Raw genomic sequence first — 18,248 nt, 5'->3', positions numbered from 1 at the left:
GGCAGTTGAGCCACTATGGGTTGAGGTTAGTAATCTCTCTCTCTCTCTCTCTCTCTCTCTCTCTCTCTCTCTCTCTCTCTCTCTCTCTCTCATGAAAAGTGTCCAAGGGCAGTTGAGCCACTTTGGGTTGAGGTTAGTAATCTCTCTCTCTCTCTCTCTCTCTCTCTCTCTCTCTCTCTCTCTCTCTCTCTCTCTCTCTCTCTCTCTCTCTCTCTCTCTCATGAAAAGTGTCCAAGGGCAGTTGAGCCACTTTGGGTTGAGGTTAGTAATATCTCTCTCTCTCTCTCTCTCTCTCTCTCTCTCTCTCTCTCTCTCTCTCTCTCTCTCTCTCTCTCTCTCTCTCTCTCTCTCATGAAAAGTGTCCAAGGGCAGTTGAGCCACTTTGGGTTGAGGTTAGTAATCTCTCTCTCTCTCTCTCTCTCTCTCTCTCTCTCTCTCTCTCTCTCTCTCTCTCTCTCTCTCTCTCTCTCTCTCTCTCTCATGAAAAGTGTCCAAGGGCAGTTGAGCCACTTTGGGTTGAGGTTAGTAATCTCTCTCTCTCTCTCTCTCTCTCTCTCTCTCTCTCTCTCTCTCTCTCTCATGAAGTGTCCAAGGGCAGTTGAGCCACTATGGGTTGAGGTTAGTAATATCTCTCTCTCTCTCTCTCTCTCTCTCTCTCTCTCTCTCTCTCTCTCTCTCTCTCTCTCTCTCCTCATGAAAAGTGTCCAAGGGCATTTGAGCCCATTTGGGTTGAGGTTAGTAATCTCTCTCTCTCTCTCTCTCTCTCTCTCTCTCTCTCTCTCTCTCTCTCTCTCTCTCTCTCTCATATAACCAACATCTTACTAATGTACAAAATAACTAGTGGGAAACATTCCTCATTTTTCATAGATAAGGTCATGTTCAATAAAGGATTTTAATGCTAGTTTTATGAATTTTCGGATTATTGAATATCTTATGAAGGTCATTGTATGTTGATTTAAATTACTAACCATTGCTTTACAAATGCTATGGTGCATTAGTCTTGGTAGTCTTTATTTATGTGCTAAGACAGAGACTTGTTTCGGTAGCAGAGGTATAGAACTAGACCTACGTTAATGTCGCTAGGGAAAACCAGTTATGTGCTAATGGCTAATTTCACATAAGACCGGATCGCTGCCAATTCAAATCATGATTGAACTGTTCATCTTTTTCTATACTTTTAAAAGAACTATCTAAAATCATCTTTCCAGTTCTACAGGTATACTGTTGCATGATATTTGATGCCATTAACATGTTATAAAGTGGTTTATCATTAGCATCTACTGTACTTCATGATGCAATTGTTCAGTCAAAACTTATGAGTTGTTCCCATACTAAAAAACCTTACGTTATTTATTGTGGATTATTTTTTGGCAAAGCTGGAAGGTAGCCATTAGACTAAATAGTGCGAAGTGGCAATTTTGCCTAACTACTTGAGTAGGTAGGCAGGGGGTGGCTGGGGAGGTACCCATCCACTTATATACTGTATACTCTCAGCTGTGAGCTACGTAAAAAAATTTTCTTTTGGCTTGTAGAGAGCGGATTTCTCCCCTCTCTCCTTCAAAGGCTGTCATTGGACTTCATAATTTTTTGCTTTGTCTTTTCAGGTGTACTTGTATTTCTTCTTGATGCTCTCATACGGACGTGTCCTGGTCGCGAGGGTACCTTCATGTCTTCGGTGGATACCAACCCGTACTCCTTGTGTCCAACTTGTAGAGGGCATTTCTGCGAGGAGGGTTAATCCTGCGAAGAGTACAGGTGGTGGTTTGCCTCCTAATGGGAGAAGTTTGTGTAGCGCAGGAAGAAGACGAAGTGTGATCTCAATCCCTCACCGGCAAAGAAAGCGTGTTGTTCTTCTTGCACACCCAAACCTCTTTCTAGAGCTCCTTCTTGCTTCCTTCTCCCCGGGGGCGATCGAGCAGGAGCGCAGACCGAATAACACCTTGGCAACCTCGGGGTTACTGAGGGGATAGTTGCTTCCTGTAGAGGAGCATCTTCACCTCTAGCCGCTGGGAGCCACTTTCACTTGCAGATATGATGCAGGCAGACCCGTTCTTATGGGTTTCTGCTCCCCCATGAAGGAAGCATTTCTTCTTCTTATTCAGCGTGGTGCTACGAAGGATCCATCTCCAGAGCCCTCAACCTCTTACGCTCTGGAAGTCTGCGAGGTCCACCTGTTGCCCTCTCCTGGGACCCTTCCACGCTTGGATGTGGCTGTCACTCGCGTTCGCCCCCTCCAACGGGCCTCCTGCTGACGAGGGTTCAGCTCTCCATCCTTGGACCTCGTAGTCCTCCTAATCTTCAGTCTTCTGTTTCTCCCTACAGGAATCCTCCGTCTGTTGACGATGATCATCGTGACCATTGCTCCTTCTACTAGTGATGCGCAAGGACGACACTCTCCATCTCCTAGTCCTTCAAGACAATCTTCTTCCGATCATTGTTCGTGAAAATCTATAGATCATCATAGAGCTTTTCTTCTAGAAGGCTTTCTTGCTCTTGGGTTTCACGCTCGCAAAAGCAACGCTCTCGTAAGAGGCGTTCCTCTTCATGAGGTTTAGTCTCGCAATCACGGTCATCACGAGCAAGATAGTCTAGATCTAAGTCTGGACTCTTGCATTCTAGATGTTTTAAATTTTAGGCAGCATTTTTAGGAAAACTTGATACAAAATTGCTCTTATTTCATTTATTTTGAATTTCAAAATATTGAGTAAGCAAAGCAACATTAATAACATTATTATTACATAAAAAAAATTTGATAGGATATGTTGCTAAGAAAGCTAACCTATGCACAGGTATTTAAATGCATTAGTTTTGATTGGCGATGGAACGTAAACAAAGCAATGATTTAAGTTTTTGGTGGCGTGTTTAACAGAAAACATGATATAAAATTGTCATTGTTTAATTTATTTAGAATTTCTGAAGTATAATGCAAAAGCATTTCAATCAATCTAGACAACGGAGTACGGTGCGCTGTTCGAGGATGACAGTGCTAGTTGTGTAAACAAAAGCAACAAAGATGATCCCCATGTCAATGCTGTCCTGGAGAATTTTTAGACGCTTTTTAATATTTCAAATGACAGTGTTGATTTAGTAGCTGTACATATTTTGCCAAGATGGCGGTAGACAGTATGCTTTAGTAATCTCATTGAAGTAGTTGTAAACATTGCTGAAACTCACATTGTTTTATTTTTATACTTTCTTAAACAAAAATACGGCATATTTTATAAACTAAAAACATCAATATCTTGATAGTAATTGTAAATTAATTGATTCGTCTAAAGAAACAAACAAAATCAGTGCATTCGATTCCTTTTTTTACAGCTCCCCCCCCCCTTTCCTCTCCCTCTGCCTCTCTCCCTTCTCTCCCTTCCCCATTCCCTCTCCTCCTCCTCTCCCCTCCCCCTTCTCTCCCTTAATACCTTTCTCGCCACTGATAACTTGTTGTTCACATAAGTACACTGCTATCAGTTTCCCAATATTCTCCTCAGCACCCTCAAATGTTCGTTCTTTACAGACGCTTTCATCAGACCATGATCTCGGCTATTTGGTACTACTTCTACTACTACTATTTGGGCTGACGGGCTGTGTCCCTAAGGGACTAGGTCTCCTCTCCTGCTCCATGTCTCTTCCTTTTCCTACATGGTTACCTTACAAGGTGACATCTTCGTTGAATGAGCGAAGTTCCTTGGTTGCGCCCTCGCCTATACGCCGCCACCAGGCAGGTAGAACACATTTCTACATAGTGGTTGCCGCAATAGAAGCCTTCCAACCACTCTCCTCTGCCTCTCCAATGACTGAATGAGTCCTATCAACTTAATCTCTGTGGGTTTTTGCTTCCCCCCTCTGCACAGGTCTGGGAACTTGTTGAATCTCTTTCGCGGTTGTGCCAATTCCATGGATCCTCTCCTCAGCTCTTCTTACCCACATCAGGAGTCCAAGGGGTCATTTCCTACCCATTTCTTCCTTCCCACTGTTCCAGGCCATTGAATTCAGTGGAATTTTCTTCAGGAGATACATATTTAACCAACCCTTACCTCGAACGGCCATACTGTGTTGGAAACGCCGCTTTTCGTCCGATCAACGAAGACAAGCAACGTGGGGTCTGGTACTTAAACGGGTGACTGCCTGGTAACACCACCTCAGATGTGGACTTCCTTGCACCTCGCATCGCCAAGAAAATGCACCTTGGTCGTGGCTGGGAAAGGGATGCTGTGGACATCATCGATGTTCTTATCCTAGAGATAACTCCCTTTTTCTTGTCCTCAAGGAGGTTGCCCCGTGACAGGTCCCCTCTTAAGAGTTTGGAGTATGTATCTCTTTCCAACAGAGAGAGAATTTGCAGCTCAACTACAAGAGAATACACTTTCTCTCTTTCTCCAACCTGTGGAAGTGAGGGCGATTCTCTCCTTACCTATGTGTTCCGAACCTTCCCTAGGATGCCCGTCTCAGCCGTTACGTCTTTGGACAGAGCGATATGTTTTCATTGAGGTCTCAGAGCCTAGTCTCCAGTTCCATCCTCTTCTGGAACAGATTAGTTTTTCAAACTGTTCAAAGAGGAGAAGGCATACGGTCAAACAAGCAGTTTGTCCACTGGACTAACTTGGTATGTTCGACCACTAGGACTCTTACTCCTAGATTCCGGAATGCCGTCATTGAGGAAATATCTTTGTCTAGCTGTTCTCATGAGGAGGTTTACCCTAGTGTCAACCTAGTTTGTCAGGATCAGCTGTGTTCTCCAAAGACCTTGATATGACGGACTGATCCTAACGGACTCGGTGGCTGACCTTCGTTACCACCGAGACTTCACACCAAGTTTACCGAGATTGGAGGATTGAAGTAAATCTTGAGAGACATCCTTGCTTCCTTATGAGAGACAGGTACCCTCGGCTATGTTCATCGTCATCATGCAGAAGTTTTTTCTGCAGATCGATAAGATCCTAGGAGGAGGATGATAGGAGCCTTCCCTCTACTTGACGCACTTTCAGCCAGCACTGGTTACATCTCTTAAGTCACCATTTCACTCGTGTTCATCAAGCCCGCATTGGATTCCTTCAAATCCAGCCTCTTCTGGGGCACGAATAGGCGTATGAGTAGGATCCCCATATTTTGCGGCTCTGGGAGGAGACAGCCGAGAAGACGGTTAACAAATGGAATCTTCGCCAGGGAGTCGACCTCCTCGGCCCTTCCCTGGATTGAACTCTCCTTGCAGGTGCATTAAAGAAAGGGTCTGGTTGTCTAGCTGTACCACTCGACCTCCAGGTTCTGGTCAGAGTCTGAACGGTACTATCTCCTATACCTCACAGAGATAATGGCATCACCCCCAGTGAGGAGAAATCAGATTTAAGCTCCGGCTCATTTTTCAAACAACACTGGATGTCGACCATCATCTTGAACTAGAACTCGTTGATGGGAAGCCGAGAGTGCGACCAAGAGGATCGCCTCTTGGTGCTGAAACACTCCCTTCTGAGTGAGAATCCCTTCAACCACTGATCAACAGTCTTCTTGCTTCTGGGCAGAATCGCCGACTATAGCAGCAAGTGTTGATTGTGTCTTTCCCATCCGCGGAAAAGACTTCCTTCACCCGTTGATCTCCCCTTCAAAGGATTCTTCTAGCGAAGAGGGGGATTCATCCTCTCCCCTGCCGAGAAAGTATTCCCTCCACCAGTCAATACGCAGCAATCTTTCTGCTTGCTGAAAGGATGGCCAACAGTGGCAGCAAAGGTGGTATCCTTTCCCATCTGCAAGAGAATCTTCCTATTCCTGGTTGGTCTCCCCTCGTGGGATGTTCCTCCAAATCGAATTGGGTTCGCCTGTTCTCTCCCATTGCCCGTCAGAGCAGGCCTCGTCATCAGCAGTCTTGTCTCGTTAGAAGACTCGTCTCTCCTACTAACGTAGATCCTGAGAGATCCTAAAGGAATTGGATGCCTACATCCCCCGCCCTTGATCTCTTGGAACAGGCTATAAGACTCGTTTTGCCAGCAAGATTCGTCTTCCCAGCAAACTCGTCTACAACATTGACGGAGATCCCAAGAGAACTCCCTCAGCGACTCTTAACAGCCACATGTGAACATCTTTCACGAAGCCGTACCTTCGCTGTGACTTCACGCCTTGAGACTATCCAGCTCCTCTGAGTATTTTTCGCAAAATATTGCAAAGATGGTGCCTGGTTATCTGCGTAGATATTCGGCTTCGGGCATCCAGGCTAAGTGGATTGTAAGTTGGTATCATGGAAGGGGTATCCCTCCCCTCAATGCCACTATGCCAGCATTGGTCGAGTTCCTCGGTTACCTACGGTAGGAAAGCTTCTCTTGGTCTCGGCAATGAAAGGTTACCACTAGTCCAGTGCCTCGCATTCAGACCAAAAGGAATTAACCTTCCCTCTACGTCGGCATTGCCCCTCCTCATATGGAGTTTCGAGCACCTTTAGTCGGAAAGGAGACCTGGATCTAAGATTCCAAGCAGCAGCTGTTCACATGACCTTGATGACAGGTCTCTCGCTCATGTTGGCTTCGGCTAAGAGAGTCGCGAACCCCATGGAATGCCCTTAAAGTCTCTCATTCACGGCAATGGGCCAGGTAATGCTTGTGCTCGTTTCTGGCAGCTCAAATCCAAGAATCCGAACCCTTCTGTCTGGGAGTTGTTCGCAACATTTCCAATAATCCAGATCAACGGTTAATATGCCAAAGAGAAATTGAAGGTTCTACATCAAGGAAACTACAAGAACTGGCACCCGTGTCTCAGCACTCATCGTCACCTCAGGGAAAGTCATGAGAAAGATCACCAAAAACACGTTCTCGAGTGGGATTCGCAAAGTCATGGATCAAGCATAGGCCTTATTCTTCTTATAGAGGAGACCAAGAGCTCATAACGTTAGGGGCAGGAATACGCCCTAGTGCTTATAAGACTACTCTGTGACGCAGGCCTTGTCAGCGGGCGTGTAGAAGCGTTATATCCCCTATAAAGAGTTGCAGGTTTATATTATTAGGAAAAATACATATAGCCTTCAAATTTGTCAGAGTTGATAGAGAAGCAATGTAGAATGTGATGAGGTTATAATAATTGTTGGAAGCTTGTTTATACATAGGCAGTAAAGCTTCTTGTAGGACAGGAAATGTGACAAGTGATCACGAGTGGATGGTGAATCAGTTGTTGTTTGCGAATGATAAGATATTGGTTGCAGATTTAGAGGAGAGGCTGTGTTTTTTAGTGACAGTTTGGAAGTATGTGTTAGATAAGGAAGTTGAAAGTTAATGTGGGTAAGAGTAAGGTAATGAGATGAACGAGAAGTGACGGTGGTGCTAGGTTGAATGTCATGATGATTGGAGAGTTATTAAGTAGATCAGTTCAAGTATTTGGGGTCTGTTGTTGCTGCAAATGTTGGAGTCAAAGCAGATGTACATCAGAGTGAATGAAAGATGTAAAAGTGTTCTGGGCAGTGAAGGATGTGGTAAAGAATAGATGGTTAAGAGTGAATGTAAAGAGAGTTCTCTATGAGAAAGTGATTGTAACAACTGTGATGTTTGGATCGTAGTTGTGGGGAATGAAAGTGACCGATAGACAGAAATTGAATGTGTTCTAGATGAAGTATCTAAGGAGTATGGCTGTGGTGTATCTTAATTAGATAGGGTTAGGAACAACGTAGTGATGGTGAGAACGGGTGTAAGAAATGATTTAGTAGCTAGAGTGGATATAAATGTGTTGAGGTGGTTTGGCCATGTAGAGAGAATGGAAAATGGTTATCTGCTGAAGAAGGTGATGAATGCAAAAGTTGATGGGAGAAGTACAAGAGGAAGGGCAAGGTTTGGGTGGATAGATGGAGTGAAGAAAGCTTTGGGTGATAAGAGGATAGATGTGAGAGGGACACAGAGTGTGGTAGAAATAGGAATGAAGGATAAGGGACTGTGACGCAGTTCCAGGAGGCCTTGCTGCTGCTTCTGGTCACGAAGCCGCTCAAAGTAGCGGCAGTAAGGGATTCAGCGTATAAAGCTTCATTGTGGTGGATAACGCGAGAGTCTGGGCTGTTGTACCCTAGCAGTACCAATCTAACTTCGCTGAATCCCTTGTCAGGCTGGGATGAGCGAAGAGAAGTCTCATTTTTTTTTTTTTTTTTTTTTTTTTTTTATGTCGGTTACCCCCCAAAATTAGAAGTGCTTTGGTTGATGGATAGATAGGCCTAAAGATAATAAGTTTATAAAGCAGGCCATACACGCAGAGGATTGGAGCGCTGATTTGATGGCTATTGGCGTGTTCGCGCCAATCCTAAATGGGACAAACTTGGCGCGACTAGCCTGTCCTTTCTATCCTGTCAGCATGTTTGACTGGACAAGCCAATCCCATCGTGATTGGCAGCATGGTCCGCCAGTCTTGTGCGTGGTTGGACATGGTCTAGCATGATAAACTGATTGCATTTCACAAATTTGTAGTAATATTATGCATGTCATTGCTCTTATTTTTAGGTTTTCCCCTCACATATTTATTCGCCAAGTTATGATTTCCTTAAATATCCTTTCCTTTTTTCATAGTATGTTTTATCTTTAAAACTACACAGTATTCTGCCTTATTCGTGCAGTAGTATCTTGTATTCTGATAATAAACAGATACTGAAACAAAAGGAAAAAAAAATTTCTGATTGTTTTATGAATTCTCTTCATAGGAAAAAACGAAGGTGTAAAATATGGATAGAGGATAAATTAAGTAGCTACTGATAATTCTATTAATTTGTGTATAAATCTCTCACATATTGTCTCTGCCTATATAAACGCAATCTTTTTCAAATTTCTATAAATTAATGCAAAAGCAAGCACGCCTAATTAAAAGTGCAGTAGTGCTTCAGCATGAGATAATCTCCAAAAAGGTCTAAAAATCCATTGAGTATATTCCTCCCAGGAGACACTTGGACTCTTGGATTAATGGGGATAATTGGATAAGGTAATCTTTTATGACTTCAAGAGAAATAAGTACATTAACACCGTAGCGTAGCGAACAAATCACTACCACGTAGAAGCCGACAGAATGCTTATCACGTTCCTTCGTATGATTATTTCAAGTACAATTTCATAAATTGTTATTATACATACATACATATACCAAGGCACTTCCCCCAAATATTTGGGGTAGCTGACATCAAACAAATGAAACAAAAAAGGGGACCTCTCCTCTCTACGTTCCTCCCAGCCTGACAAGGGACTCAACCGAGTTGTTATTGTATAAAGAATAAAGAAAGTGAAAGTACCAAAATTTGGCATTTTCAAAATTTAATGTAGGCTACCAATTTAGTTTAGTACCAAAAACATAACCATGTGGGCCTATCCTGGGTGCCCAATCCTCTTGAACTAAGCAGGCTAGTCTAGCGTGTATGGGCATTTCTCACAGAATTAGTGCGTTGCTCCAGTCTTTAAGGACAAACCGTACGGTCAGTCCTCAGCATGTATGGCTGGCGTAAGGCTTAACAATTTCTGGAGTGGCATTACTTTAGTAATCAAGTTGCCTTGTCGTCTGGATTTTCCAATGAACGAAAAGTTAGTTTCCTCTTTCATTTGGATCTTTCGATTTGGTCAGATATTTGAATATACTTTTCTGTAAGAGGAACAATAAGGTCTTATGTATTCCTGTCTATGATTATCAAAATTGCAAGATTGCAGCTGGCATGAAACACAGAATGAGTGTCATGATTACCCAAAAATAACTCCCTTTAACATTCTACACAGGACTTTTTAACAAATCCAGGAGAAATTTCCCTTTGAAATCACATCTTGAATAAAACTTTAATAATTTTCCTAAGTAAGGTAAGCACAGTCGACATATCAAGTACAAGTCGAGGAGAAGACTTGAAGACAAATCGGCTAAGGCTTATCCAAAGTGAGGTTATTGCCATTCACTGCTTGACTGCCTCAATACTGTAGTGGAGTCTTAAGCCTGTTGAAATGAAAGAAAACTGGAAATGTTTATCTCTGGTGTAAACATTAATAGAAGTCAAGCTTTGAAAGAAAAGCAACATTGACATGGGGATTGTTCAAAGACATAAATTTTATTATTAGGATTACATTTTATGTGATTGATTTTTATATATACATTCCTCTACCTTCTCTAATCTATTTTACTTATCGTATATTAGCTAACGTTTTCATCCAAAGTTATCTTGGTTTTAAAAAAGAAAAGAGAATAAAAGTAGGTTTTCCTTCATCTTATTTTCTATTGCAATACTTTTTAAAACATTAAACTTACCCGCTGGTTATATAAAAATAGCTTTAGTCCTCTGACGTCCGGCAGAAATTCAAAACTCGCGGCAATCGCAGGTAGAGCACCCAGGTGTACACTAGCGCCCTCACGCGAGCTACACGGAACCATTCCATGAATCTCCATATTTTCCCTGCCGGTCACATCGGCAACATCATTGGAATTCACTTGTGATTAACCTGGATTTTAGCAGTTATCTTGTTTATGTACTCCTAAATATGGTTTTTGGCTTTCGCTTGTTTTGTTTTTGTTTGGTATTTGATCACTATGTGTTAGCTTAAAAGGTAGGATTAGAAGTTTTTTCAACCTACTATAAACTAATGAAAGCATGATGGCGGTAGGTAAACCCAGCCTACTCTATGACGTCACAGTCATATGACTTGCATTTGACTTGCATTTTATTTCTTTTTCTACAAAGAATGATAAGTGAATACTATCTGACAAAGTATTAAGTTTAAGATATAAGGAGTATGTTATTTTGAGAAAATTTTGGTCCTTTTAGTATACTTTCTTTAGATAATCTTCGATCTGTTTTCAGAGATTAAGTAACTAGCGTTCAGTTTAATTTACGTTACGCATTTCTCAGTCAATCGTTACAGTATTACAATTTTCTTTGTAACGTTATTTATGAAAAGTAAATTCTTCTTAAAAACCAAAGTATTTAAGTTGTATAAGATAAAAAGGAATATGTTATTTTACAATAATATTTTTGGGCTAAAGCCATGTCGTCCTGATGGAAGTTCCTTTAAGTAGCTTCCTAAGGGATATATGTACTACAGTGATATTCCCAGAGAATTTTACCTTTAGGTATCAAGAATTCTAACTCCTGGCACGAATATCCTTAAATTTTCTCAAGGATATCGCATAATATCAGAGGACGTATTCTTGACACGCCACATAGCAATCTGCACCCCTAATAGCGTTTACGCTTCGAGGGGGTGTGGCAGAATAGAAGTGGAACCGTATCAAGGTTACCACCGTTCTCGTACTACTATTGAGAATGACAACAGCGCCATCGCCAAGATGGCGGACATTCCTTATTTTGTAGCGATTTCGCTCGGTGGTGTTCCCCTTTGATCTAACCTTTTCGATCGTTTTGCAAGGATTGTAATTATGCTTTCTCCATCTTTTTCCGCCTCTGGAAAGTTCAGTATCGGGTCTTTACAATGAGTATATTTTAGCTCCTGTTTCACAGTGAAATTAGAGTAATTTATTGTGCCTAGGAGCTAGGCCTGTAACTGGAGGCGCCATGCGCGCTGTCGTTCACATGGCATGTGTTATTTAGTTGGTAGAACGACTTTCTGGTTTTAAATAGCATTAATTAATTATGTAAGCTATTTAGGCAAATTATACTTGTAAGGATATTTATAATGTGCATAATTTCCTTTTCCATGTCGATCGTATAGTTAGAGTTTCGGTGAGTTAGGTAACCGAGATCTCGACTCACCTAGGTAACCTAACCTAGGCGTTTTATTATATGTTCAGACATTTCCCCGGCTACCCTCGTGTATTGTTTTTCAATTCAAGTGGAGATAGAAATCTCCTAGAATTATATGAAACATTACTCGTCTCCATGGAGATTTAGGGGTAATCTCTCCTTCCCTCTGAGCGTAACTTCAGGCTACAACCCTAGTGGGTTGTGCCCTGAATTTTATTCAGGCATGACTAGCCTAGGGTTTTTCTGTCTCTTCCCTTAACCGCAGGTTTTGGGATTCAGTCAGAATCTCAGAGTATTTAGTCTTGTGTCAGCGACATGCCGGCAGGGTGAATGGGTTGTAGGATACCATCATTCCCCTGCCAGCCAGGCTGCCAACATTGGAGGCTAGCCCTCCCTAGCTGCACTTGAAGTGATGGTAGGATACCATCTTTTTCTTGCAGTCTATAAGACTAGTCCTGTGCTCGTAGCCCCCTCGGCTGAAGAATAGTATTCTTCTTTTGCCTAGGATGGCGGTGGCACTGGAACTCTTTCTCCCTTGTTGAGAGGAGGCGGCAATGCCGCCGTCCCCTTAACTGTATTGGCAATCTCTAGGTTGGAGAACAGTGTCTCTCCTGTCACCTAGGATACCGCCGATACTGAAACAGAGTTTCTTTAAGGTGTGGTAGGACTGACAACTTTGCCAGCTCCTTCCACACCTTATACAGGACCCTGTTCCCTCCCCCTCTGTCCACTGTATGATGGCCGAGCCATTGTCTTCTCTGGGCCAGTGTCCTGCAACCTTACCGTTGCCGGTGGGTTGGCGGGGCCGGACAGACTCCCTCTCTACGACTGTTGTCCGGCTGCCGGTAGCTATGTTAGCTGCAGGCAGCCATGACAACTAACTGCTGGCGGCCATGTTGAATGTCGGTGACCATGTGTCTTTCAACTGCCGGCTGCTGGTGGCAATGTATGCTGCCGGTAGCCACATCATCTGTCGGCAACTATGGTCTCTGCTGGTGGTTGGCGGCTGCCGGTAGACATAATTGCTGTGAGTGGGAAGTCCCTTCTGTCCCTAAGGTTCTTCAGTTCTCCCTTGGACTGCTAGCCACAGGTTCTGTTACCGGAGTACCGCCGGCCAGGCCGGCACAGATAGGTGCTGACTCAGACGGCAGCACGCCGATTGTACTGGTACTGCCGGAGGCTAGCCTACCGGCAGTGTATCGGCAGCACCTTGCCGGCAATAGTACTGTAGCTGGATGGAAGCCTGAATGGTACATTTTCCTCTTCCATTTGAACCTTCTTTCTGGAGAAAGGCAGTAAAATTTGACTTTTACATCCTTAATTACTGTATACATACACAGTAAGGAGTAGCCTTTACTCCATGCCATCTCTCTTTCTTTTAGCTAGCTTGCTGGATATGCCGGTAAGATCTAGCTATGCTGGCGACATGCCGGCTGAACTACAGTATATGCTATACAGGTAGCCAGTATATCTGCAGTATAGAATATACTGCAGATAGAAAACTTCTATATATATTATACTAGTAGTTATTTCCAATATATCTTGGGTATCCCTACACAGGTATTTGCTGAGCCCAATCCCATATTGAATGAATATAATTTCTTCAATATTCTGATTAGAAATCACTTTTTGGATTACCCTACAATATTAAATATTTTCAAGGGCGGGGTGTTACACTCCTAACCCTTAAAGGGTAGAGCCTTTATCCTTGAGTCTCCCTGATCAGGAAACTATGATTTAATATTGTAAGGAAGGCCACGGCAAATAGGTTGGGTGGGATACACAAATATGTCTTTATTTTTCCCTAGTCCAGTTGGCGTCATGCCAGCTGGACCGCGCTGTCAAATGCTTGCTACAAAAGCAGCATACTGGCTGAACTACAATATATAATTGTACAGTAGCCAGTAATTTGCATATATATATATATATATATATATATATATATATATATATATATATATATATATACTGTACTGCAAATAGAAAACTACAGTACGATTATACAGTAGTTATTTCTAACATAGCTTGGGTACCCTTGTGCGACCTTCTGCTGGTACCGCTCCTATATTGAAAGAATAGTATTTCTTCAATATTCTGATTGAGAATCAATCATCCTGACCCCACAGTGTTAAGAATAAAAAGGGACAGTGAATTTGTACTTCTATACCCCTAGGGGTAAGAGCCCCTTTTAGTTTGAGTTCCTTGATAGAGGAATCTCCCTATAGTTGATACTGAGGGGAGGTAACAGCATTTGCTTGCAGGGGGTACACAAGTTTGTGTCTCCTACTATCCCTTTATAGCTTACTATCCTAAGTTATTCTGTTATAAGATGACTTTTGCATGTTGATTATCAGTGAGATAATTAATTATATACTCCTCCTGTTTTCCTTTCTTTACTGGAGGAACAACAGATGACTTGTGCTGCAGTCTTCTACAAGGCCAAGAGTAAGTATTTTTATGGTCATAATACTTGCAGGTTTCATGCCCCCTGCAATATTATTTCCGAATCCCTACATTATTGGAACCCGCAGGTTTGCAATATATGTTGGACATTAATGTCCGAAGGTTTCGAGAATCCCAAGTCAATAGAGACTAGGGATACAACTCAATACAAATTACGCAACTGGGTGAGAGGCTTCCAGAAAATCTCTCCGGGACCTTACCTACCTAATGATAGGATGCATAAGCTACTATTTCCGAAGGCAAGTAAGGAATTAGTGGTGCCTCAGGCAACAATTACATCCCCCGACGGCCAGATAGCCTTTGGGAAGGAGGGCAGGAAGTGCCCGGGGGTTAGAAGGGGAAAATGTCGTGTCGGAATTGCCTCCGCCTATGCCGGCTCTAGAGCCATTGACGTGGACATTATGTGCCCAAGTGTATAATCTAATAGAGCGCTTTCGTAAACAAAATGAAAAGCAGGAAGTAAAATGCAAGATAGAGCCTTGCAAAGCTTCTCTTGTCGCTACCCAAGGGTCATTCAAACGACCCATGGATCAAGACCTACCGACATGCTCCAAAACCAATCCCTGGAGGTTTGCGGAGCTTATGCCAATTTTAAATGGCAAAGTCTACATCTCGGAGAAGATGGGTGCTGTTCCTTTGGACAAAATCCAATTTTGGCCAAGCTTTGATGCTTTCCCTAATTGATTTGTTCGACTGAGGTATGAACCAAAGTCAAGAAAAGGAACGGAATCGAAGATCATGATTCTCGACCATGATAAGGCACAGGCTATCCTTTCAAGTAGCCTGAAAAAGGCGGGTTACTCGGAGTCGAAGGTATTCTCACTGGATAACAGGCACCCTTCCTTTCTTGCTCCTGCTTCAATCTCATTTCCCTTTATGGGGAAGGCATTTAAATCTGTTGCCAAGGCAGTGGAGGCGGGTAGGCCATGTCCTGCACTCGAGCAGTGGAGGCGGGTAGGCCATGTCCTGCACTCGAGGAGTGCAAGCCTCTGTCACTAGCCTTTCCCAGACAGGAGAAGGACTGGAAGGAAGTCCATTTAACTTTCTCAGTTGGAAGATTAGATGCGGATGTCGCCAGTCGACAATTTAATGAACGTCTCCCTAAACTATCCGAGTTTCTCTTGTATAATGAACAAGAGACAAAGGAGAGACTTGCTCATGGTCGTAGCTAAAATGCATATGGCTGCCTTAGTGAAGGACCTTTACGCCTTTATGAAGGCTAGGAGAGCATGTAGAGAGTTTGTGTTCGCTGCTGCAACAGTGAAACACAAAACAAGGAAGCTAATATCTTCCAACATCTGGGGTAAAGACCTCTTCCCAGACGAGGTAGTTAGGAAAGTGATTAAGAGTGCCACCATGGAGAACATAAGTCTTTTCCAAAAGTTGGGCATCCTTTCAAAGAGAAAAATCTTCCATGGTCGTGGGTCCCCAACCTAAAAAGATGACGGGAAAAGCGGGAAATATCCGGACTGTTCAACAACATCCCACAGTTCCAGTGACCACGGTGTGTCATGGGTAGATAGAATAATAGAAAAAAAAGAATGTTAAAACATGTGAATTTTCTACTCTTATGAAGCGGAGAGAGAGGAGGTCCCGCTAGTGTTTACTGGAAACTGTCACCGTCGTTGATGATGATCAAGATATTTATTAGATGTGTCTAGTTCAGCAGACCTTGGGCATAACGATCGTCTGTTCATAGCAATCCGAGGACCCATAGGACAAGGAGAGCAGTGTTGTCGCCGAAGAATATACATTAACGGAAGGTAAACACGTCTCGCTTCAATTATAGCGCCATGTGGATCATGATTACACCAGCACAGCCTTCGTGAAGATGTTATCAAAGAGGCGTGGTTTTAAGGAAAACCAATAAGGATGAAGAAAGGAGAAAATTTCCTTATATGGAATTGTCCATAGTTAACTCCTTCCATACTGGGGTATATAAACTTCAACGAGAGAGAGAGAGAGAGAGAGTGAGAGAGAGAGAGAGAGAGTGAGTGTGTGTGTGTGTGTGTGTGTGTGTGTGTGTGTGTGTATGCAGACGTGACCAGCCTTGTCCGAGAGTCAGAACGAGTTGACCCCTGCCACGATCACCAACCACGAAACGCCCGGACCTGAAATATCTACGTTCCTGTCAACCGTCGAGAGCTGCTGTGAAAAGTATTAATTTTTTTTTTTTTGTATTATTTGTCTACTATCTTGACTGTTCCCCCTATTTGCTGGAGTGTAGTTTAATCAGATGATTTTCTTTGTTTAGTTCAGTGCTAAGACTAGTTGTAAATAAAGTTATGTTTTCTTTCTATATTTCCTTTTGTTTCAATGTGTGTAGTGGTCGAGAAATCCTAATTTCATTAATCAATTGAAAAGAACCTGGTTCGATCCCCACGAGGATGGTAACACGGTGCCACAGGCAAGTGGTCAAAAGTTTAAACCTACTGATTATTCAAAGCATGAAGATGATTCTGGTAGGAGGGAGGTTCCTTTAGGATCGTCGGACCTTTGATCCTTAGGTCCAAGGCCTAATTAAGATGGGACTATGATGGGAAACAGAAACTGTCAGTTGGCAACATTTATCAGGGAAAACTGCAAAACCCTCCATCTTTCATAAATTCCTTCACACACAATGACCTACTAACCATAAACTAGAATAAAAAACAAAACTTTAAAACAACCAGATGATGGCTCTGATGGTACATCTGTACAATACGCTTCACAACCACCTATCAATAACTACTAGCATCTTGTTATAAATTTTGACAAAAGAGTTATAGCCAAGCTGAAAACATATTCCTATTAAAGGGACTAGGGTTTATATTCATGTAGGAAAAAATCATCTTTACTGATGAGCAATTAATGTAAGGCACTTGAATAGGGGTTGCCACTCTTTTGCACATGTATTTGTATGTGAATATGCAGCTTATTGATAAGATTTCTGTACCAACCTTATAAAATTAAGGTTTTCAACTGTCTTGTCTTGTTCAAGCTATTCAATATTTTTTTTTTAAAATAAAAGATGTATATATTAATTTTTTCTCCTTGCAGGATGTAGTTAGACACGGGTCCCTGGTACACCTTGCTTCGAAGAAGTGCAACCTGTCACACCCTTACTTCATGGCAAGTAACCAAACAGATAGTGTAGGAAGAGATTGCAGAGATGTTGGGCAGTTCTAAACACAGGAACTGGCCACGCAGAATAAGGCTGTGGCTGGATGCACTTCTACAGAGCAAGGTGTACCAGAAATTCCTGTGTCCAATTGTGCATGTTAATTTCTGTTCTCATTTTGTAAGTTTTATGTAATGAAGGGTAAAAATTAAATAAATTTTGTTTCTTATACAGGGGGCAGGACATAATGATGTAGAACTCTACAGTCAGTACTTGGAGCGCCTGAAGCAATTTGTGTCTGTGGAGTTGGTCAATTGACGAATTGGGGAAGCCCCCCCTACACTTAGCCAAGGGGGGCTTAACCATCATCCTCGTAGCACAGCTGCTTACAGTGGATCCACATCTCGAGGAGCAAGTGAGGGGCTTCTCTTGAGGTGTTGGGACACTGATATGGGTATGATAGCTACAGAAGGTATGTATACTACCGAAGGTATTATGGCCTCAGAGGGTCGGCTTACAGCCACACTTGCCACTCCCACCCTCTCTTTGCAGGAAACTCCTTCATCAGCTTGTGGTACCCCAACAAATATCACCACTGCCACTAAAAGTCCAGTAAAGCCATCTCCCAAGCTTTCACGATCATCAGCAGCACCATCTCCCTCTCCATCAGTCTCCTCGACAGGTCAGTCTCCTGCTCCTCAATCAGAAATACCTACTGTACCTCAAGATGCCTCGTCTATCGCCCTTTCTACAACGCTGCTACAGCAACACCGTCGACAGCATTCAAGATCTAGTTCAGCAACAGAAAAGTTACTGTGACCTTTGGAGTCCTTAGTATAATTTTAATTAATTCAGGAAATGTGTTAAATATTATAATTTAGTCCGTTACCTTACGATATGATGCATTTGGCATTATCAAATGTAGTTTTTTGAAGATGAAGACAGTCATATAATGTGTTTCTTGTTTTATTGTAGTTTGTGAAGTCCTTCAGTTGATCAAGGAAATCTTTTAAG

General features: G+C 42.6%; 1 protein-coding gene across 1 annotated transcript in view; it reads left to right on the top strand.

The window, feature by feature from the left end:
* LOC137645769 (alpha/beta hydrolase domain-containing protein 17B) overlaps positions 1-18,191 on the top strand; it is a 77,831-nt gene extending 59,640 nt beyond the window's left edge. The window contains exon 3 of the mRNA XM_068378684.1: positions 17,469-18,191. Coding sequence (XP_068234785.1) covers positions 17,469-17,552 — 84 coding nt within the window. The 3' untranslated portion in view covers positions 17,553-18,191. The remainder of the gene's footprint in view (positions 1-17,468) is intronic.
* Positions 18,192-18,248: the final 57 nt, after the last annotated feature.

This window comes from Palaemon carinicauda, chromosome 8, assembly GCF_036898095.1.
Source record: "Palaemon carinicauda isolate YSFRI2023 chromosome 8, ASM3689809v2, whole genome shotgun sequence".
Classification (NCBI taxonomy): Eukaryota; Metazoa; Arthropoda; class Malacostraca; order Decapoda; family Palaemonidae; genus Palaemon; species Palaemon carinicauda.
This window is presented reverse-complemented; position numbering and strand designations above follow the sequence as displayed.